General features: G+C 34.0%; 3 protein-coding genes across 13 annotated transcripts; all 3 read left to right on the top strand.

Annotated features, from left to right (window-relative positions):
- Nucleotides 1–62: 62 nt before the first annotated feature.
- LOC101213790 lies at nucleotides 63–7,061 on the top strand. Its single transcript, XM_004150576.3, has 10 exons — nucleotides 63–242; nucleotides 841–937; nucleotides 1,054–1,158; nucleotides 1,584–1,661; nucleotides 2,472–2,527; nucleotides 3,217–3,274; nucleotides 3,708–3,833; nucleotides 3,976–4,071; nucleotides 5,751–5,822; nucleotides 6,690–7,061. The coding sequence occupies exons 1-10, from the start codon at nucleotides 136–138 to the stop codon at nucleotides 6,750–6,752; spliced, it is 858 nt and encodes a 285-aa protein (XP_004150624.1). The 5' UTR covers nucleotides 63–135; the 3' UTR covers nucleotides 6,753–7,061.
- Nucleotides 7,062–8,317: 1,256 nt separating this feature from the next.
- LOC116401634 (beta-glucosidase BoGH3B-like) lies at nucleotides 8,318–14,346 on the top strand. 10 transcript variants are annotated; one of them, XM_004150577.3, is made up of 9 exons: nucleotides 8,318–8,638; nucleotides 8,713–8,917; nucleotides 10,558–10,648; nucleotides 10,793–10,938; nucleotides 11,080–11,323; nucleotides 11,618–11,722; nucleotides 11,807–11,989; nucleotides 13,224–13,425; nucleotides 13,573–14,346. In XM_004150577.3, exons 1-9 carry the CDS (start codon nucleotides 8,479–8,481, stop codon nucleotides 14,064–14,066), a joined length of 1,830 nt encoding a protein of 609 aa, XP_004150625.2. In that variant the 5' UTR covers nucleotides 8,318–8,478; the 3' UTR covers nucleotides 14,067–14,346. The 10 variants fall into 10 exon arrangements, with proteins under 10 accessions (XP_004150625.2, XP_011658502.1, XP_031741249.1 ...); XM_031885406.1 differs by lacking the exon at nucleotides 8,318–8,638 and adding an exon at nucleotides 9,713–9,768 and having other exon boundaries at nucleotides 8,790–8,917; nucleotides 10,759–10,938; XM_011660200.2 differs by lacking the exon at nucleotides 8,318–8,638 and having other exon boundaries at nucleotides 8,775–9,768.
- A 100-nt stretch (nucleotides 14,347–14,446) lies between these two features.
- On the top strand, nucleotides 14,447–21,461 carry LOC101214999 (beta-glucosidase BoGH3B). 2 transcript variants are annotated; one of them, XM_031885369.1, is made up of 10 exons: nucleotides 14,447–14,588; nucleotides 14,739–14,921; nucleotides 15,613–15,817; nucleotides 16,726–16,816; nucleotides 18,057–18,202; nucleotides 18,688–18,934; nucleotides 19,352–19,456; nucleotides 19,546–19,728; nucleotides 20,388–20,589; nucleotides 20,760–21,461. In XM_031885369.1, the coding sequence occupies exons 2-10, from the start codon at nucleotides 14,759–14,761 to the stop codon at nucleotides 21,251–21,253; spliced, it is 1,836 nt and encodes a 611-aa protein (XP_031741229.1). In that variant the 5' UTR covers nucleotides 14,447–14,588; nucleotides 14,739–14,758; the 3' UTR covers nucleotides 21,254–21,461. The 2 variants fall into 2 exon arrangements, with proteins under 2 accessions (XP_031741229.1, XP_004150629.2); XM_004150581.3 differs by lacking the exon at nucleotides 14,447–14,588 and having other exon boundaries at nucleotides 14,611–14,921.
- Nucleotides 21,462–21,675: the final 214 nt, after the last annotated feature.

Here is a 21,675-nt window from a genome sequence, read left to right as displayed (position 1 = left end):
AGAATGATATGTTGGAGGATGTGAAAATGAAAATGAAGGATAATTAAGGATAAAAATCACAACTTTATAACAAAACAATACACAGTTTCGAACCCCTTCGTCTCTCTCGCTCCGTCTTCGACACAGAGCTCAACAATGGCGTTAGCAGTCTCCAACATCTTCCACTGCCCTAAACTTCGGCTTTCTCAGAGGCAGTTTCATTCCAAATTCTCCGTCTTGCAGCTACACTCATCGTCAATCAGGTAATGGATATGGCGATGACGATTATCGACCTCAATTTCTATGGACTTTTGATGCTTTTACTCCTTCCGTCGAGTTTGGATGCTGAGAAAATCTGCGAAAATGAATTGAAAAAAATTAGGCAATGTAGAAACAACGACAACATCGAGTTTTTTTCGTTGGAATTAGCTGCTATCCTATTTCATTTCGTGAGCTTATCTTGTTTCTCAATAAAAGAGCTTATCTGATTTTTTTTTTTATTAGCTAGTTTCGGTTGAATTTCGATTTTTTTTTCATCTAGTGAGCAACTGGAGAATCCCAACTGGCTTATTTGTTTCAGTGAGAAACTTTGTTTGATGATACTCGATAGAGTGATCTTGAAAAATTATATGTATGCTGAGAGGCGAGAGCTTAGATAATGTGCGAGTACAACATGAAGGCTAGAGGATGTTAAATTTTTATGTCTTCAATTTTTACTTGTGGAGATCAAATAACTTGTGAAAAGTTGGGAAGTCAATGGATGATGTGCATACTACGTATGAGATATTTTGGAAACATTAGTGCACCCGATGCTTCATTATTTCAACGATTAATCATAACACAGGGAGTTTAATATATCAGATTAAGAGAGATAACGCGAGAGAGAAGGATGGTTATTTGTTCAGCGGCTTCTGCGGCAGGAAGTTCTAATCCAGACAGTGACTCCAACCCGTATGAGGTAGTTGAACTTGTATCCAGTTTGCAGCTCTTTAAGGGTTTGCTTGAAGGTGGCAGGGTTGTTGATTCTATACTATTGTTTTGAATAACTGTTTTTTGATGTTTCTATTGTATTAGGTTCTAGGTGTAAACCCAATTGAGGGGTTTGACATGGTCAAAGCAGCGTATACTAAAAAACGCAGGGAGGCTGAGCGGATAGGTGATGAAGCAACTGCAGCTAGAGTATGTCACCTTCATCCCTTTTCCATCTCTTTTGGTGACCGGAGTATTTCTATAGGCATCAATTTAGGTATAATATCTGAAGTTCATCAAAAAGTCATCTCTTCAGACTAAAATTTGAAGAAAGTAAAAGTTGATATGGGTGGTGATAGGCCTCAAATTACTTAAGTGTATGAGCTTAAGCGTGTGAGGCAAGGGGAAGTCATGTGAGGTATAACAATGATGCATTGGTTGTTTGGTAGGATTTTGTTATTTATGTGATGGATTATTAGTTAATATATGCATAGTTCGTTCCTGGTTGTATGATGCAGCGTCCATTTGTGTGCTAGTGGGTTTCTTTGCTGAAGTAGCTCTGTTTTTCAATAAAATAATGAGCTTCTGAGCACTTGAGTTCTAGATTCTTACCGCAGTAAACATGAAATTTCCAGCTCGAGAAGGCTTATGACAAAGTCATGATGGCACAATTCACAAATCGGAAGAAGGGTGTCACTTTTGGCTCAGTGAAGGTATGCACAACGGATACAACTGAATCAATGTATAGGTTAGTATGTTGTTTTTAATTGGGCTTCAGGTAGGTTACCTCTAAAAGCCACATTATTGTTAGGTCTTTACTAACAAATGAAAGTAAATATTTAATTTTCTTAACTTAGAGTCCAAGAAGTTGCATCTTCTTGTTAATTACGTCTAATTCAATTATGCATACTGATTATGAAGATGAGTAGTTTCCATTCCCACTCCTATTTTCTCTCTCTTTCCTTTCCCGTATCTATATCTATTAAATTATAAGTTATACATGTCTCCGGAGCATGCTGTTCACATTTTTTCTTCCCAAGTTTGTAAGACCATTTCTGCAAAAGGAGACAAATTGTCTTTCAAGCTTGTTTTGAACACTCTCCACGATGCAAATAGAGATATGATAATTTGAAAGCTTTCTGTCTCAATATGGACTCTTTGGAGAGCTGAAATGTAATTAGGATTATAGAGAATTAGAGAAGTGTCGGAAAACGTGAGTGATAAAAAAATGGAATGGAAACAAGATCATAAAACATGAAAATAGTGAAAAAGAAGGTTGTGAAAATTGTCGGAATGAAATGAGTTTTGTTTTACAATCCCATCCCATTATGGGCCACAAAACCCCCAAAAAGTTATGCTGTATTATTTTCAAAAAAAGGAAAAAAAATTTGTGCTTATTTTCATGCTCATGCATAATTTAGCAAAGTAAATAGTACTATATGGCTTGTGTTGTGTTCATTGTTGAGATTAATATTCTTATCTGATAGTCATATATCTTCTTGATAGTTTTTTTGAAAACGCAGGTTTCTAAGGACATCAAGTATGCTGACAACCAACCAATTGTGCCATGGGGGCCAAGGTCTGAATTTGTGTTTCTAGCGTATTAATATCATGGAAGTTCTGAAGTTGTAGTTGGCTTATTCTTCTTTGCTGACGTTAGATGTACTTTTGGCTGTACATGTTTTTTAGTAACCTGCCTATCTGTTACCAATGAGAACAGATGCTGAAATTTTTTATCCCCAATTCTCAAATTTCTTCCTCTACATAGATTTAGATTTATATATCTTTAGGAGTTGATGATTTTTTTCTCTATTATGAATTCTCAAATTCACTTGTATGGATTTGACCATTCTGGGTTTTGTCTGTAAAGTCACAGTTTTGAACTTCGACCAATTTTCTTTTACAATTTCAAGATTTCCATTTTCAGATGATTAAAGTATTTATGTACCCAACACCTTAATCTTGACCACAGATAGAACTTAGAAGTTTGCTGAGGTCAATGTATATGTTTAAATCTCACTCTTATTCATTTTTATTAAGCATAAATATGTTTTCTAATAGTATCTATGTGTGTGTGTATCATATGCCAAAAATAAAGGAATGGCTTCGTAATTTTTTTCAGTTAATAGCATCTTCTATACTCTATAGGTATGCAGCGTTAGACGTAGATTCATATTTTACTTAATACCTCATCGCTCATTTATTGTGCATAACGCTTGTTGTTCCTCTTAGAAGAACTTTTGTTTCTGATATCAAGTGCATCTTCAGGTCTTCCAAGTCCAGCCCAAGAGATATGCAAATCAACATGGCAATATCTGCTGTATTTGTAAGTAATGAATGACGGTTGATCATCTGTGTCTTCATTTCATTACTTGGTTTTTGTTTCTCCTTTGATTTGACAATGCACTACTAGTGTATGTTTTTTGTTCTCTAATTTTTTTTCTTTCTATGTTGAGCAAAATAATAATATGCACATGTACAAGTTGCTTTATGGAAGTAAAAAATTTCTTTTGACATTATTTGGCTTGAAGGTTGTAACACAATAGACAACTTTGCTTTAGTGTGTTGTGAAATTAAGAAAAATCTGTCTCAACTTTGCCATCTTTATGGTATGTTTCACATGATTTCTTTTTCTTCCTCACAAGTCTGAGTGACTTGATCATTTTGTCCTTAATTTTTAAGGTAGCAAATAAAGTTTATGGCCATTGATACATTTGTGAGTGGTGAAACTTAGTTTATATATTTATTTTTTTGTGCAGACTGCTTGGGTCCTTATCAAAGGCAGTGCTGAATACAAACCTCTACAGTTCTTGGCATTTGCTTTTGTTTATCGGATTTTTGAAAAGCTGAAAGCTTTTGAACCAGCTGTATCACCTTCATTTACAGTACGTCAAAAAAGAGCACCTCTTTTTTCTTTTTCTTTTTTCCAATGTCACATACAGAGGATATGGAGCATGTAGCCTAATGCTGGAACAATTGTTTCAATTTGTGTGTGTGTACCCATATTTATGATACTTATATGTGCAGGAAGATGGTGAAGATTCAGGACGAGGTATACGGATGGGAAAGCGGTTGCTTCGTTCTCTTGCGTTAGTGTTTGGATGTATTGCTGTCATCTCTTTGGTACTTCATCTTTGCCCTACTCATTTCTGCTCAGTGTCCATGAACTAAAATGATCGCTTCTATGACCCATGCTAAATTCTAGCTTTGTCGTGATGTGCAATCACTAGTTTTGATGAGCCTAATAGCCCTTGTTCTCTTAAAAACTAGAAACATCTCAACCAAAAAATGAAAGAAAAGGAAAAAAAATGATAATGAAAGCATAAGAATAATTGACCAGGTTCAGGTGGCTATTCTTGGAGAAAGAAATTATATATACAACTATAGTTACTTGCTGAATATTTTCTAGTCAGCCAAATTTGTTTCTTTATATCTCCAATGTTGCTGGAGAAGTTCAAGTTTTCATTTGTTTTCGATAGCAAGTTATGCTGGTTATTCTGGTAAGTGCGGAGAGGCTGATTTGTTGTTAAGGACCATAATTTTCAGGAAAACAACAGAAAATGCAGTCTTAAGCTGTAGTAAACCTTCAACTTGGTAAAAATAGAGAGATCAGATTTCTGGCTCTAAAAGGAAATTTTTTATACTTGGTGAATGCACTTGAATGTGGGAAGTGGGATACTCAAATTTTAATCAAAAGATGATGGAACATTCAAAGTTGCTTGTTAACTTAATGGATGTATTAAGCACAGAATTCTTACTTGATTGTGAAAATCAATTCTAGACAATTCTTGTATTTTCCAACTGCATTATTAACGTTTATGCTTTATATTGAGCTGAGTTAAGTTTAACAGTCATGTACAGTTTCCGTGGTGCTGTTTGGTCCCAGAAAATGGGATGCCAATGCATATTTGATAGATTGAAATGTGTTGTCTGGATATTTGATGTCTACGAGTCTTGAAAGAACCTGTGATTATTCTGCATATATATATATATATATTTTCTTTTTGTTTAAGATAAGAAACCGCAACTATCATAGATTGGTTTAATCGTAAAAAAAAAGACATAGTTTTAATAACTGACTAAGAGGTCATGAGTTCAATTCATGGTGACCACCAACCTAGGAATTGATTTACTTGACACTCAAATGTTATAGGGTCAAACAGGTTGTTTCATGAGATTAGTCGAAGTGTGCGTAAGCTCGAACACTCACATATATATATATATAAAAGATAAGAAACCCCAAAGAAGTATATTCCACGAAGGAGCAACCTAAGGGCCTGGGCAGTGAGAAAAACTATACGAAGAGGGACTTCTAATCCTTATTAATCATGAAGTGCCCATAAATATTATTATAGAATAAATTTGTATTTAAAGAAATCCATCAAGAAGCCACGTTTTAAACAAAAATTACTTAAAAAAAAATACAAAAGGACGACTTATCTTCAAAGGTTGCATTTATTTCTTCAAAAGAAGCCATAAGAGAACTAAAGGATGCTCATAGGGTAAAAATCCCACAGAAACCTCCAAATGTGTAAGGACTGAATTCTCCGGATCCTAGCATCAAAGAACCGTGGGGTATCTTTGCATTGTCATGTAAAAGATATTATATCTGATGTCATTCTTGTGGATTTCTTGGATGAAGAAAATAGGACTTTAGGGTTTTATTCTGGTTTGTGTGACTCTTTATATTAGACACAAGATCTTCAAAATTTAATTTTCTTCAATTCTTTTTTGTTATTATTATTATTATTTTCTGTTTTTGATTCCCATGTCGAGTAATTATTTTGGTTAATCTTTTGCAGGGATATACTGGTATCTTGAATTTCATTGAGTTCTTGGGCAACTATATTCCAGAATTTTTGTACAATAACCAGGTACTAGCATTTTTTATTATACTAATCTCTATGCATCTGCGGTGGTGCCTATTCAAAATCTTTAACATAAAAACAAAATTTACTTCAGTAGAAACGTACTAAGTTAACTAACAGTAATTGGAAATTTAAAAGAAAGATATTTAGTTGGCTATGACTGGAGGAGGAAGATTTCATATTATTATTTTAAGATCGATCAATATATTAGGATTCAGTTATAAGAAAATCTCAACTTCTCCCATATTTCTAGATTAAATATTTTTAAGAGTCGTGTCTTAAGTCTTGTCCAAATTAATTTTCTTTTTTAGCCACATTTTTGTAGTGTGTCGGACAAATGTCCGAAGCATGTTCAAACGTATCCATGCCCAACATCTATCTAACACGGACACTTCAACAAAACCAACAGAAATAACCAAATTAATCACCTATTAGAACTGAACTCCCTCGAACTAGAAGATAACTGATCGTGTGGATTCAATTTGGATGGTTTTTTGTCTTTTTGTTTTGAATCCCCATTATTGTCTGCATAATCAGAAATTGACCGACCTTATAGTATTTCAGTATTGATCTCAGCACGGCTGTAATATCTGTCTTTCATGAGAGAAATGAGTGTATGTTCATTCAAGGGCGGATTTAATTAAGATATGGGGACTCAAGCTTTCCCTCTACTTTATGCTCTTTATTACAAACTGCCATAATATCAAAACTACTTGTTAGTCCAGTGGTAAATCTGTCCACCGGTCCTCTTTAAACCCAGATTCAAGTCTCACTTTTTATATTTTTTTTAAAACTTTTTTTATATAAAACTTGGTCAGATTGAATGCTTGGTACATTGTGCACTTGATTTACCATTTAATTATGCATTCGCAGGAATTATTGGTCACTAGTTCATCGGCTCTCATGCTGTACATCATGGCATCTTACTACAGATGATGTTAAACCAGCATGTACCATTCAATCTTGCACTCTACTTTTGAAGGAAACGATTTTTGATATATTATTGATTTGGTAATCTAGTTTTGTAAAATGAGGAAACAATACTGATGTTGTTATTGAGGAAATGTAGATGTAGCTTCAGAAATTTTTCGTGCAATGGGATATATGTTAGCTATCATCTCATATATAAAAGAGGTTGCGATCTCAATTAGCAAATGTGATATTTATTGAGTTGAGGTGGAAAACAAAGAACACAGTTGATGAAGTTGTAGTTATCTCAATTGGTTAATTTTGGCTTCTTTGATATTTTCATTTAATGCACACACAAATCTCATCATGTCACTCTTACTTCATGTTTGCTCTGAATTGACTTGCAAAAGAACTCGCGTTGGTTTAGCATCGAGTATACTAACTTACTCCGATACATAAGTTAGTATACGGATGCTTAGTTTAACTAAGCACACAAAATATTACTTATCTCTTGAAGAGGTGGAACAAGATTATATAGAGTCCATCATTTAATATCTTCTTGGTATACATGCGGTGTTGGCAGTCTTAATAGGTGTGATTGTCGAAGTTGTAGAGTTTGTGGCAGTTAACTTGTCTTGGTCATTTTCTTTCTGGAAACCGATTGAGCTGACCATATTATCCTACTTTTAGATATGTGACACCTAGGGTTTACTTAGGCTTCAGCCCACTCCAAAGGCAAGGACTTAGGCCTTAGCTAGGATAGCCCCAACAACAATCGGTGAGCTTGCCTAAGGTTGTCCGGTCGTCAATCTTCATAGAGATCTTGTATTCATGGGTGGTGTTACTCTAGCCAAGCTTGTGTTAAGTCTTTCGCCTAATTTTTAAAATCACATTTTTTATTATATATAATTTTAAACTTAAAAGCTACTTTTAAGTGTAACAAAAAGAAACAATATATTAACAAAATACATCAAATTACAATAGACTAATATTGCATCTGTATATATTATAATAGACGTAAATAGTATATTGTGATATTTGTAATTTAAAATAGCTAAAGCATACAAACTTCTTTTGGGTTTAGGAAAAATCCCTTTATCTGGAGACAAGAGGAAGTTGTTGAACCAATCGAAACTTCTTGAAATTGGGAAAATGAGTGAGACATCTGACATTGATGGAAATGCCATACTACTTGAAGGGAATTTCATAATATTAAATTTTAAAATGTTTAAATATATAATAATTAAAAAATTTAATTAGAAAAATAAAAGCAAAAGTTTATGTTTAAACTAAAACTAATGATTGGTTGTGTCTGACCCTTGTATCCAAAAGCTATCACATTGTCAATCCCCAGAGATCCTATGCCATTTTGTTTTTAAAATTTAATTTTTAAAATAGAGATGAGTTGGAACAAAACGTTTGTTTCTTAAATTATAAAAGAAATTGAAAATGAAATAATGAAGTTTACACCTTCAAACATTTAAAAGTTTATCAAACTTCAATTAATCTTATCAATTTAAACCTTCAATTTTCATAATTATATCTTAACAAAGCACAATAAAGAATTTAAATTGATGTAATATTTTAAATTGAAAAGTTGGTAGTGAACTGACGAAGTCATTGGCCGACTATTGGCGCCTTATATTAGAAAACCTCTGTCTCTACAGCTTTCTTTTCCTAGTTTTCACTCTCACCTTCGTTTTAGAATTTCATTGGGTGTTCTTGTCTCACCTCGAGCTCATAGAGTACCAAAATGGAGGCCACCGATTGTGTCTATAAGAATTCTAGCGCACCCATTGAAGTTCGGATCAAAGATCTTCTCTCTAGGATGACTTTGAGGGAAAAAATTGGCCAAATGACCCAAATCGAGCGTACTGTAGCCACTCCTTCTGCCCTTGGGGATTTTGCGATTGGTAATTGAATTCCATGTAAATTTGTTGATTTTGTTCTTCAATTTCTTTGGATGATTGTTTGTGGTTTGTGGCAGGGAGTGTTCTCAATGCCGGTGGTAGCGCACCTTTCCGTGGAGCTTTGTCATCGGATTGGGCCGATATGATTGATCGGTTCCAGTCTTGGGCGATTCAGTCGCGTCTTGGAATTCCGATTATATATGGGAGTGATGCTGTTCATGGCAATAACAATGTTTATGGTGCTACCATTTTTCCTCACAATGTTGGCCTTGGTGCCACCAGGTTAATAATTAAAGGGTTTTAGTACGGATGACCTATTTTGAAAAGCCCAAATGAAATCGGACTTTTTTTTAAGTAATTATGTTGTCTGACTTGTTAGATTAACAGAGAGGAAATTCGAACATTGTGCATTTTGGTTGGACTCCCATTCTCGCTCCTTAGTTTTAGGTTTTCTCGTCATTTACGCTCTCTATATTTTTTAGAGTCAAAATTAAGCATAAAAGGCGAGGATGTAAAGTACTGAGAGTCGAGAGTCCAACAAGATTGCACAATGAGGTGGTTTGAGTAATTTATGAGGATGAAGACTCAAACAAAAGGTAAAAGGAAGTTTAAGTTTCAAGAGGCGTTCAGATGCCATTTTGGCAAAAAAAAAGTTTGGTTGTACAATAATCTCATAAGATTTTCTTTATAGTTTATATACATGTTTATATTTGATTGGTATCCATTCAAACTTAGGTGAATAGGAGCCTAAATACTAGTGCTCGTTAACCACATGGAATCAAATTAATAAGTCAGGATTAAGTACTGAGCTCTTTGGATAAATGTGAGAAGTATAAAAAATAGAAAATTAGAAATACTGCAAAGATGTGCAAATTCAATATTGTTTACTATTTAAGTCGGTTGTTAACACCAACTTAAAAAACTTGGCGGGCAAGACAGGCCCTAGAGTTGGATCTTGAGCTTGAGTGCACGCACTCAATTTTCCAACCATGGTTTGCCACATAGCAAATTTTTTTTCCCTCTTTTTTAATGTGTGATTGGAGAGGCACCCATGTATTGCTATTATTGTATTTCCAGTTGGACTTTGGAAAGTACGATAAATTGCCTCGGGATGCACAAAGAATTGAGAAAAGGTAAATTGGCCAGCAGTTGAATTGTATTCTCTTACTTAATTGACCTGATGTAGCAATCTGAAATCTCCAACTTATGATTCTCCCTGTTGACCTTTTTGGCTTTTAGGGATGAGAGATTACATATGCGGGAAAAGTTCATAGTACCACAGTCATTAAGATATTATAATTTTCATTGTCTCACATAATTGTTAAATGTTTCTTTTACGGGAAACGATGGAGCCCATTACTACTAGAGTACTAGAAAATTTTCTATACATATAACAGTGCCAACTATATTTTAGGCCTTTTAGGATGGCTTCAAAAAGGAAGAATAACTAATTAAATGCTTCTCTTATAAAACCCTCTGAGCTTTTTTTAACTTTTCTAGAAATTTCAAGTCGACTCATGATTATCTCAGAAAACACTAAGATTACAATGTTTATCAAACTAACCTCTTTTTTTAACCCTTTCAAAATCTTCCCAAGTTCGCCTTTAGTGCAAACCAAATTGATTTGGCACTGCCCAAGATTACAAAAGGAATACTAACATTGTCTATATTAGTATTGATCAACTTCTTTTGTCAGGGAAGAAAACCGAACTTAGATATCGAAGTAATGAAGTTGACCTTTTCCTATGTTACTGAACTGTTGAGAAATCCAAATGCTGGCACATTTTATTTTCATAAAAACTATAGAAAAACTTAAAATGCCAACTTTGAAATGAAATGTCCTTTCTCTCTTTGAAAGTTTTTTTTATTATTCTTTTCCTCTGGCTTTACCAGAATCTCAGTGTAATTTAAATGGATGATAGAGATGCTGATTTGGTTAGAAGGATTGGGACGGTAACAGCTCTTGAAGTTAGAGCCAGTGGTATTCACTATGCATTTGCCCCTTGTGTTGCTGTAAGTAATTATATATAACAGTATATTGTGTGTTTATATTGCTGCAAGTAATTATATATATAGAGAGAGAGTATAATGTGCTATAATATTCTCTTTGTGTGTATCATCAGAGTGCAAGATGTATTCACTAGAAATGATTGTCAGGTATCCAGAGATCCTAGATGGGGAAGGTGCTATGAGAGTTACAGTGAAGATACTGAAGTTGTTAGAAAAATGACTTGTCTAGTTGAAGGGTTGCAGGGGAAGCCGCCTACAGGATACCCAAAGGGCTATCCATTTGTAGCTGGAAGGTACAGAGAAAAGTTTATCCATATTTCTTTTTCATGTTTCATTGATTCCACTTATTATGATAATAATAATTAGTCTGCGTAAACTTGTTTTGTTTTTTAATTATCTTGTTCTTAAAGATTCTTTCTTTCTGTTTACCTCAGAAATAATGTCATTGCATGTGCAAAACATTTTGTTGGAGATGGGGGAACTGATAAAGGTTTGAATGAAGGAAATACCATTGCATCTTATGATGAGTTGGAGAGGATCCATATGGCTCCTTACCTGGACTGTATAGCTCAAGGAGTTTCAACTGTCATGGCATCTTATTCTAGCTGGAATGGACGTCCGCTTCATGCTGACCATTTTCTGCTGACACAAATTTTAAAAAATAAGCTTGGGTTCAAGGTGCATTTGAGAGTGATATTTTCTGCCACTTATTTATTGTGTGTGAACTTGTCAGACCCAAATTCTACATAAGATTCTTAAATCACTTGTTGATTCAAAAACTTAAGTTGATGGATGAGAAAAAATTAATAGATGTGTATCCTCATAGTGAGAAGAGTACAAGATTCTGCTTAGAGTGTTCATGAATTTGTAATCATCCTAAGAGTCGTAGCTTTCTAAGAGATTATATTTTCCTCTATGGTTTTGATTTCTAGTATGGAAAATGGCTGTAACATTTGGTATTACTTGATGCAGGGTTTTGTTATTTCTGATTGGCAAGGACTTGATCGGCTTAGTAGACCAAGAGGCTCAAACTATCGGTTGTGCATTTCTGCCGCAGTTAATGCTGGAATAGACATGGTGGATTGAAGGCCTAAACTATAAATTCATTTTTTTTTATTGTTTACTTGAGTTTTGCATTTAAAGGGTGAAATTGATATGCAGGTTATGGTGCCCCTTAGATACGAACAATTTATCAAGGACTTGCTATTTCTGGTTGAATCTGGGGAGATTCCAATGACAAGGATTGATGATGCTGTTGAACGAATATTGAGAGTGAAGTTTGTTTCTGGTGTTTTTGAACATCCTTTCAGTGATAGATCATTGCTAGACGTGGTTGGTTGCAAGGTAAGTTTCCGACCTCTGTTGTAGACTATTTCCTTAAATGAGCCAGCTTTTCTTACTCTCTACTTGTCAAATAAAAATCTCGTTCATACCAATAACCAAATTGATTCAAGTTGGCCACTTTTTGCTTCATTCACGTTCTTCTGATACATCATCTGTTTTATTGATTTGCTTGTTCAAACAATGGAATGCAAGGGAACAGATTAGACACTCAATTGTCACGTGTCTTTTCAGATGCGAAAAGTTACAGTATAGTTAGCTCTTTGTTAAACCTCCAATTCTGCATACTTATAAAAGGAGAGGCAAGAGAGGAAATGTACCTGAGGCTGCTTCGGGAGAGATCAATTGAGAGGAAGAGAAAGTCTGTGGGACCCGCTTGTCTGTTAGTATAAATAAGAAATGTTTTGGGAATTGATGCCCTAGGCCTAGATCTTATTTTGGTAAAAGCTTCTAAGGGCTTTTAGGGAGAGGATTCCAGCCTTTTCAAAGGAGCTGGTTAGGCTCTTATTCTGTCTAGTGGAACTGTTGATATTATTGCAATATATATTGAGCAGAGTACTGTCTCTGTTTTAGCTGTTGTTGGGATTTTTCCTGAGTTTCAGGTCTAGGAATCTTAACATTCTTTTATGCAGAGAAACAAAATTAAAAGAGTTAAAAACATTTTGAGTAAACAGGATTGGAAAGAATGAGCGACAGTTATTTTTCATTTTTCCATTTCCACGAGTAGGAAATCCCTTTGGGGGGTTGGGTTGTTCAACAGTGAAACAGTTGGAATCCTTGATTCCGAACCAAGTTCTTGTGCTATATTGTTCTTACTTTAAAAGTAGTCTTTTTTTTATTTATAAATATTCATGATGCAATGTATCATTTTAAGATTCTTCTTTTTATCACCCATCAGTAGGTGTTAAAGCGAGGCACACATTAGGTGCACGCGTTATGTGGAAGTCCTAAGGTCCAAAGCCCTGGGCGTTGGGGTTTTTCCATTATTTTTCAAAAAAGTAATAATAACTAGAGTTGTTTCCATTATTGACAAAAAAAAGAAAAATTATTAGGCCTAAATGCAAAGGGGTTTTTCTTTTTCATATTCGATATTCTCACTTCAACTATGTTTTCTCTTTCTTGTGTAGTACTTTTATATAGTGTGTATCACGATAAAGGTTCAACATTTTCTCTGGGCAAGCCCCACCTCTAGAAACTATTGGACTTCAGCTTTTAAAAAACACTGTCTTCTCTTCAGATTCATCGAGATCTAGCGAGGGAAGCTGTTCGCAAGTCGCTGGTTCTTTTAAAAAATGGCAAAGACCCAACAAAACCGTTTCTACCATTAGACATGAAAGCCAAGAAGATTCTTGTAGCTGGTTCACATGCTGATGATCTTGGATATCAGTGTGGAGGGTGGACAATCTCTTGGGATGGGATGACTGGCAGAATCACAATTGGTATATAACTTAATGGATCCCTTCTCAATCAATTTTTTGTATTTTTGATTCATAGTTCAACATGGGAATAAGAGGACCTAAACCTTTGATCTCTTGGTCGAAGATATATGCTTGTTAGCTCAACTTAATGATTGTTATCTTTGTTAGGTACTACCATCTTAGATGCAATCAAAGAAGCAGTTGGAGACCAAACAGAAGTAATTTATGAGCAAAATCCATCAGCAGCCACCTTGAACGATCAAGATATCTCTTTTGCCATTGTGGCTATTGGTGAAAGTCCTTATGCCGAATTCACCGGGGACGACAGCAAGCTTGTGATACCCTTCAATGGAAATGACATTGTAAAAGCAGTTGCTGGCAAAATGCCCACATTGGTGATTTTAGTATCCGGAAGGCCTCTAATTTTAGAGCCAACTGTAATGGAGAATGCTGAAGCTCTCATTGCTGCTTGGCTTCCTGGAAGTGAAGGAAGTGGAATCACTGACGTTATCTTCGGAGATTATGATTTCACCGGCCGATTACCCATTACATGGTTTAGAACAGTCGAGCAACTCCCAGTCCATGCTGAAAATAATTTGCAGGAATCATTATTCCCTTTCGGGTTCGGGTTATCATATGATAAGGAGAAATCTCCTCAGTAATTACATGAGCTAAGTCACGAACTGATTTGAGTCCACAGATGTGTTCCAGAAATTGGCTGCCTTTCCTTGTTGTTGGGTATTTTCCACTCATCTCCCAGTGGTTCAGATTTCTGTTGGAATCATGTATAGAGTTTGTAAAATAAAAGATGTTATTTGTATAATAAACATGATGCCAGTAAATAAATATTACTTTGGCAAAAAGAACTGTAAACGATTATCAAAACAAGTCAGCTTTCTCAAAAGTAAAAAGCAAGAAACCAAAAAGTTCGATTATCATCAACCAACGTGTAATTGAGATGAGACTATTTGTAATACATGTTATCTCACATTTCTCCATTCCCGTTAACTCTCTCAATTACTCTCTCCCATAATAGTTACCAACTCAATTCAACCTCCAAAAAGATAACTTCCAATATTTTTCCATTTAATAAGAGAATGATGTCATCGGCCAGTTGTAGCTGAGTCAGAAGGTAGTCAGAAAGTCGACTGGATTGGTGCTGGCAACGAGAACCATCACTTCAGGTTTTGTATATTATCGTCCAAAAACTGGAAAAAGAACTGTAAAGTAGAAACTTAGCCGTGGAATTCAACTTAAAATATAGGGTTGACTAGTAACGGCTATCTATATTTGCCTGATCATTTAAGAGAATTGTATGCGTTGGATGAAATTAGGAAAAGGAAAAGAAGAAGAAATGGAGAGCAAAAACGATTGTATGTACAGAAATCCTGGAGCAGCCATTGAAGATCGGATTAAAGATCTTCTCTCGAGGATGAGTTTGAGGGAAAAGATCGGCCAAATGACCCAAATTGAACGCTCTGTGGTCACTCCCTCCGCCCTTACGGATTTAGCCGTCGGTACGTACTTTCCACTCAAATTTCATCTCTTTTTTTTTTTTTTTTTTTTTTTTGTGAACATGGAAGATTAAACTTTTGACTTCTTAAGCTATATGATACTATGTTGTATTCTATTTTTAGATTGAGCTGTTAGTTTTATAGTCAAATAAACAGATGTGTAAAATGTTATTTAAGAAAGTATAGAGGAGTGTTAAATGATATGATACTAAATTTGGCTTATCTCAAATGTTCTTCAATTTGTTTACTTGATTGTTTGTGGTTCGTGGTTGTTGGATTTAGGTGATGCTTGAATTGTAATTCATCAACGGTAATTTAAAAAAGTGAACCTCATTTGAGTACTTTTCGAAATTGTATAATCCGCACAATCATCACACAATCTAATTGAAAAACTAAAGATGCTCAATTCAGTTGTGGTTGAAAATTACGTGAGACTCACTAACTTTACCATTATAAATATCGTTATTACAGCAATATGAAAAGCATGAATATGTCACATTTTCCTTATTATCTTTATCGTTGTGATTCATAGTTTGTAAACAGTAATGGCAATGACAATTTCATAGTTCTAAGTAAACGAGATTCAAAAAGCGATCTAATTTATGTTTTCGATCCAGGTTCAGTATTGTTGATCGTCGATAAAATCTTATCTCAACTTTTATTACTAACTGGTTAACAAGCCCTTAATTTGCAGGGAGCGTTCTGAGCGGCGGAGATAACCCACCTTTCGACAAAGCTATGTCATTGGATTGGGCGGACATGGTTGATGGCTTCCAGTCTTTGGCGCTTCAGTCACGTCTTGGAATTCCGATTATATATGGGATTGATGCTGTTCATGGCAGCAGCAATGTCTATGGTGCTACCATTTTTCCTCACAATGTTGGCCTTGGTGCCACCAGGTTAATAAACAAAAGCTCTTCATGGGATGAGACCCAAATTATTTAAAACAAAAATAAAAAAGAAAAAGTACCAATTCGCTAATCATAGTTTGTCACTTAACAAAAAAAAAAAAACCTTTTGCTTCGTTTTATTGTGTGATTGGAATGAACAATGCAAAGCTAAAACTATTTCTAGATCATACATTGTTCTTCTTAATTTTGTTAGATTCAGAAAAGTACTGTAAACTCTCTTGGGATGAAAGAAAAAATTGAGAAAGAGTAAACAACAGTGTTTCCTTTCGTGAAAAAAAAAAAAAAAGATTACACTCATCTCTATATAGTCTATTTAAAAAGGAGAGTTTGCAAAAATAATAAAAAATTTTATGATAATAGGACTAATGTCACTACATTTTTTAAATTTTAAAAAAACAAATTTAAAAAGCGCTACGAGTATGAACTTCTTCTCTTCTTGACTATATGTGAACTATATTGGTGCCATTTGGAATGACTTATGTACAAAACATCACCAACTAAATGCTTCTCCTAAAATGTTCCCTTTCCATGATTTTTTATTCCAAGGCTACGTCTTATAAAGTAAAAAAATGTAACAAAAATTTGACATGGTTAAACTATGTTGCGATTTAAGGTATAATTTTAAATTATTTGTATGTTGATATTTAAAATATAAATTTTATAAGTAACTTAATTTTAATAGTTTTATAAATTACAGATTATATATTTTTATCTTTAAATTATATATGATTAAAGGATAAAAAAATTCATTCGTGATATTGAAATGAAAGAATGTTACGTCAATCTATGAATTATTTTATTACAAGTTCACTTTTCATGATAAAAAATACATGATTTTAAGTTGCAAGATATATGTGTATGTATATATATTTATTGTTGTTATTTACATATTATAGAGATGGTAAATTGGTTAGAAGAATTGGGACAGTAACAGCTCTTGAAGTTAGAGCCAGTGGTGTTCACTATGCATTTGCCCCTTGTCTTGCTGTAAGTAATTCACCTTATCTTATATATATATATTAGAAGAAAATAATTTTTTATTGATTTAATGGAACTAGAATAATGCTCAAAATAAAAAGACGAAAAAATATAAATAAAATAAATAAAAAGCACGTATTTGACCGTTAAACAAATAACTAAATGGAAAAAACAAACGCATTCGAGAATAAGTATAAATTTGAGATTCATCTAAATTATTTTAGTTTAATAAGGAAGTAGTAAACATTGTGCTACAAAGAATAAAAAAGGTAAATTGATGTATGTAATAATAAAAAGATGTAACAATGGTAAATACTACAACATATTGAAGTTTTGAAATAGTTATATATAACAATAGGTAATTAGAGAGTACAAATAGTATTTATTGAACAAATAGTGGCTATTATAGATGTAGAATAGTACGTTAAATGTCTTCAAAGTCTTAGAAATATTTTGTTTCAAACCAAAATCTTTTACGTGAGGATATCTTTTAACCCATGATCAAACAAATTTTGAAACACCCAATAAATAAAAAAGCTATTTTTAAATATAACAAAATAAACTAAAATATTTATAAAACAAAGTAAACTATCACAGTATATCTATCATAGACTGTGATAGATCACTCTAGACTCTTATCTATGTTTATCTATATATTGACAACAGTTTGTTACAGTATATCATAAACAGACTGTGATACACGATTATATATATATAAATATTTTAAAAAAATTTGTCAGTTAAAATAATTTTCTAGAAAACGTGCAACAAACAAGGCATGGAAAAAGCACAATCACATACCAAAAAATTGCCTTTTGTAGATGTGAAATATCTAAAAATGTTCATCAAACTAACCTCTTTCTCCAAAAACAAGTCTAATTTTACCTCTTTGAAGAATACAAAACACACCTAGTTTGCCCTCAGGTTTTAGATTTAATTGTATTTCTTCTTGTATATTCAAAACTGTCACATATATACCAGAAATTATCTAAGTTAAAAACTTTGTGTGACCATTAAGAAGTGGTTGTAAAAATGTTTTAAGAAAGCATTTTGACTTCCATAAACCATTATACATAGTGCTTTTTTTCTCCTTCCATATAACATATGTTCTGAGAAATCATCTGTTTGGAGAATGGTCTACTGATTTTTTTTGTTTTTTTTTCATTTTATTATAAATTTATTCTTCCCTTCGTATATGTGTTATCAAAGTGGAAAATGTATTCAATGAAAGTACAAATGATTATGTTAGGTATCAAGAGATCCAAGATGGGGAAGGTGCTATGAGAGTTATAGTGAACATACTGAAGTTGTTCGAAAAATGACTTCTTTAGTGGAAGGGTTGCAAGGGAAGCCACCTGAAGGATACCCAAAAGGCTATCCATTTGTAGCTGGAAGGTAATTGAAAACAAACGTTTTACATACTTTCTAAATTCGTATCTAATATGCAATTTGACGTATCTATTCTTAATTTATCTATGCACACTTATCCATCTAGTTTTCTTCTAATTTGATCGATCTGACTCCGGTGCAACATCAACTTCTTCTATTATATTATTTCGACTTTTGTATTTTAATATCTCCATGTTGCCTTTTGTATTGTATTTTGTACTATTGTCGTTTAACTTCACATTTTATGCATTTTAGTGTATTGCATTTGATATCTTTTTGTCTAATTTACATATATACTATACTTTTAATTAAAGATAACGTATCCTCAACGTATCATTATCGTTGTTCTTTTAATTAGAAACTGATGATTTGACATATTATTGTAACCTATCGTATCTGTATCTCGTAATCATGATTAGTTCAGCATCAACTTGTTTTTGTTTCAAATGCTTTTGTTCTTAATCATTATTATCTCTTTCTATTTACCTCAGAAATAATGTAATTGCATGTGCAAAACATTTTGTTGGAGATGGAGGAACTGATAAAGGTTTGAATGAAGGAAATACCATTATTGATTCTTATGATGAATTGGAAAGGATCCATATTGCTCCTTACTTGGACTGTATTGCTCAAGGACTTTCAACTGTTATGGCATCTTATTCCAGCTGGAATGGAAATCCCCTTCATACTCACCATTTTCTGCTTACACAAGTTTTAAAAGAAAAGCTTGGGTTCAAGGTATATTTGACAGACCCAAATTTGCTTCTCTCAATCATCTGTTTCTTCGTCATAAACTTTTAAATCACCGATAAACTTAAAAGCTAAAAAACTATGAAGCACAAGTATTTCATGTGAGACAAATACGTATCATTATGTGTTGATACTCACATGGTTGTATACTTCTTAGATACATATTTAATATTCGCAACTTTAGCCAGTATTTTTAGAAATTTATGTATCTGCTATATCACCTTATCACTTATCGTATCTCATATCAGTGTCTATGTTTCACAGCCAATAGAGGTATGTAACCTAAGACTGAGAATGGTACAAAATCTGCTTAGAGTATACATGAATTTGTAGAGATCCTCAAAGTTTTTTTAGCGTTCTATTATGGGAAATGATTTTAACATTGTGTTGGTATTGTACTTGAAGGGGTTTGTAATTTCTGATTGGGAAGCACTTGATCGGCTTAGTAATCCAAGAGGCTCAAACTATCGTTCGTGCATTTGTACTGCAGTTAATGCTGGAATAGACATGGTGGATTTAAAGGCCTAAACTACAAATCTGTCTTTTAATTTTATTGCTTGTTTGAGTTATACATTTAAAGGATGATATTGATATGCAAGGTTATGGTGCCCTTTAGATATGAAGAATTTATCAAGGACTTGCTGTCATTGGTTGAATCTGGGGAGATTCCAATCGCTAGGATTGATGATGCTGTTGAACGGATATTGAGAGTGAAGTTTGTTGCTGGTCTTTTTGAACATCCTTTCAGTGACAGATCATTGATAGATGTCGTCGGTTGCAAGGCAAGTTTCCAATGTCTGTGGTACACTCGTAACTTCTCTTACTCTCTACTTGTGAAACATAAAGAAGAGGGCACACAAAATAAAGGAGAAATTGTACAGATGACCCTTCTTTAGGGGCTCAAATGGAATCTAACATGAGTTCTAAAAACACTAAAAATGGCATATTGGTTATGTATGTTAGGCCTGTGTGAAATTATCTAGCGCTCCACGAATTCTCGTTCATTCCTCTTGCTTTGAAATTCTTCCTCTCACTTCTTTTACATTGATTTTTCTGCATTTTTTCTTGCGTCTGTCATCATCGTCTTGTTCCTAAGAATCACAATCAAGAAAAAGAGAGCGAGAGGAAGAATTTGAACGGAGGGAAAAGATAAAAAAATTGCAGTTGTCTGATAAAGAATGAGAGCTCGAATGAGGAGCGAGAGGAAGAAACAAGAATTTGTTTGAGTGTTAGGCCCTCATGGACGAAACCCGTACTTTTACTCATAACTGACATAAGCAAATGGGTCATTGTTTGAGTGTTTTTGAAACCTAGGCCAAATTTCATTTGGGGACTCAAAAGAGGCCATCTGTATAAGTTTTCTGTGCCTTATGCTCAAGGCTTTGCGGATTATTGGACTTTATTGTGCCTTGAACTTTAATAAACTTTGTCCTCCCTTCAGATTCACCGAGATCTAGCGAGAGAAGCAGTTCGTAAGTCGTTGGTTCTTTTGAGAAACGGAAAAGATCCAATGAAACCCTTTCTTCCATTAGACAGGAAAGCCAAGAAGATTCTTGTAGCTGGTTCTCATGCTGATGATCTTGGATATCAGTGTGGAGGGTGGACAATTTCCTGGAATGGGTCAACAGGCAGAACCACAGTTGGTAAATAACTTAATGAATCTTCTCAATCAGTCCTCTTTTTTGTATGTATTTTTCTAATACTTAATACAACATGCGGGACAGGAGAACTTGAACCTCTCATCTCTTGCTTAAAGGTATATGCTAGCTAGCTCGAGTTGTTAGAACTTTTAAGTGATTGTTACCATTGTTAGGTACTACCATTTTAGATGCAATCAAAGAAGCAGTAGGAGACCAAACAAAAGTAATATATGAGCAAAATCCATCAGCAGTCACTTTGAATGATCAAGATATATCTTTTGCTATTGTGGCTATTGGTGAAAGTCCATACGCCGAATCCGCTGGCGACAACTCCAAGCTTATCATACCCTTCAATGGAAATGAGATTGTAAAAGCAGTTGCTGGCAAAATCCCCACATTGGTAATTCTAATATCTGGAAGACCTCTAGTTTTAGAGCCTACAGTTATAGAGAATGTTGAAGCTCTCATTGCTGCTTGGCTTCCTGGAACTGAAGGAAACGGAATCACTGATGTTATCTTCGGAGATTACGATTTCACCGGTCGATTACCCGTTACATGGTTTAAAACGGTCGAGCAACTCCCAGTCCATGCTGAAAATAATTTGCAGGATTCATTATTCCCTTTCGGGTTCGGGTTATCATATGGTAAGGAGATATCTTCTCTGTAAGCACATGACTTCAGAAATTGGCTGCCCTTCCTTGATGATAGATTGTGAGGAAGTTTGTATGCCTTGATTTTATGTTGTGCTGCTATTTATCAAATGTGACTTACATTTCTGTTGGAACTATGTATAGAGTTTGTATAATAAAAGAAGTTTTTTGTATAATAAAAGTGATATCAATAAGAAATTATCAATATGTATTGTTTGGAGCAAAGCAGACTTGTGAACCATGCAGGATACTATTTACTAAAACTAATATGAAAAAGATAGCTAAAAGGTCATCAAACAGTCATGCCTGGAGGTTGATTAACTTTTAATCTTTATGTCTAATAAGTTTTTAAACATTTAATGTTGTACTTAGTCGGTATTTGATACGTTTAAAATTTTAAGAAAACTTATTTGACCTATGTTTAACATAACTTTAGAGT

Source organism: Cucumis sativus, chromosome 1 (genome assembly GCF_000004075.3).
Source record: "Cucumis sativus cultivar 9930 chromosome 1, Cucumber_9930_V3, whole genome shotgun sequence".
NCBI lineage: Eukaryota > Viridiplantae > Streptophyta > Magnoliopsida > Cucurbitales > Cucurbitaceae > Cucumis > Cucumis sativus.
The sequence above is the reverse complement of the archived record's forward strand: the minus strand, read 5'-3'. Positions and strand labels throughout refer to the sequence as shown.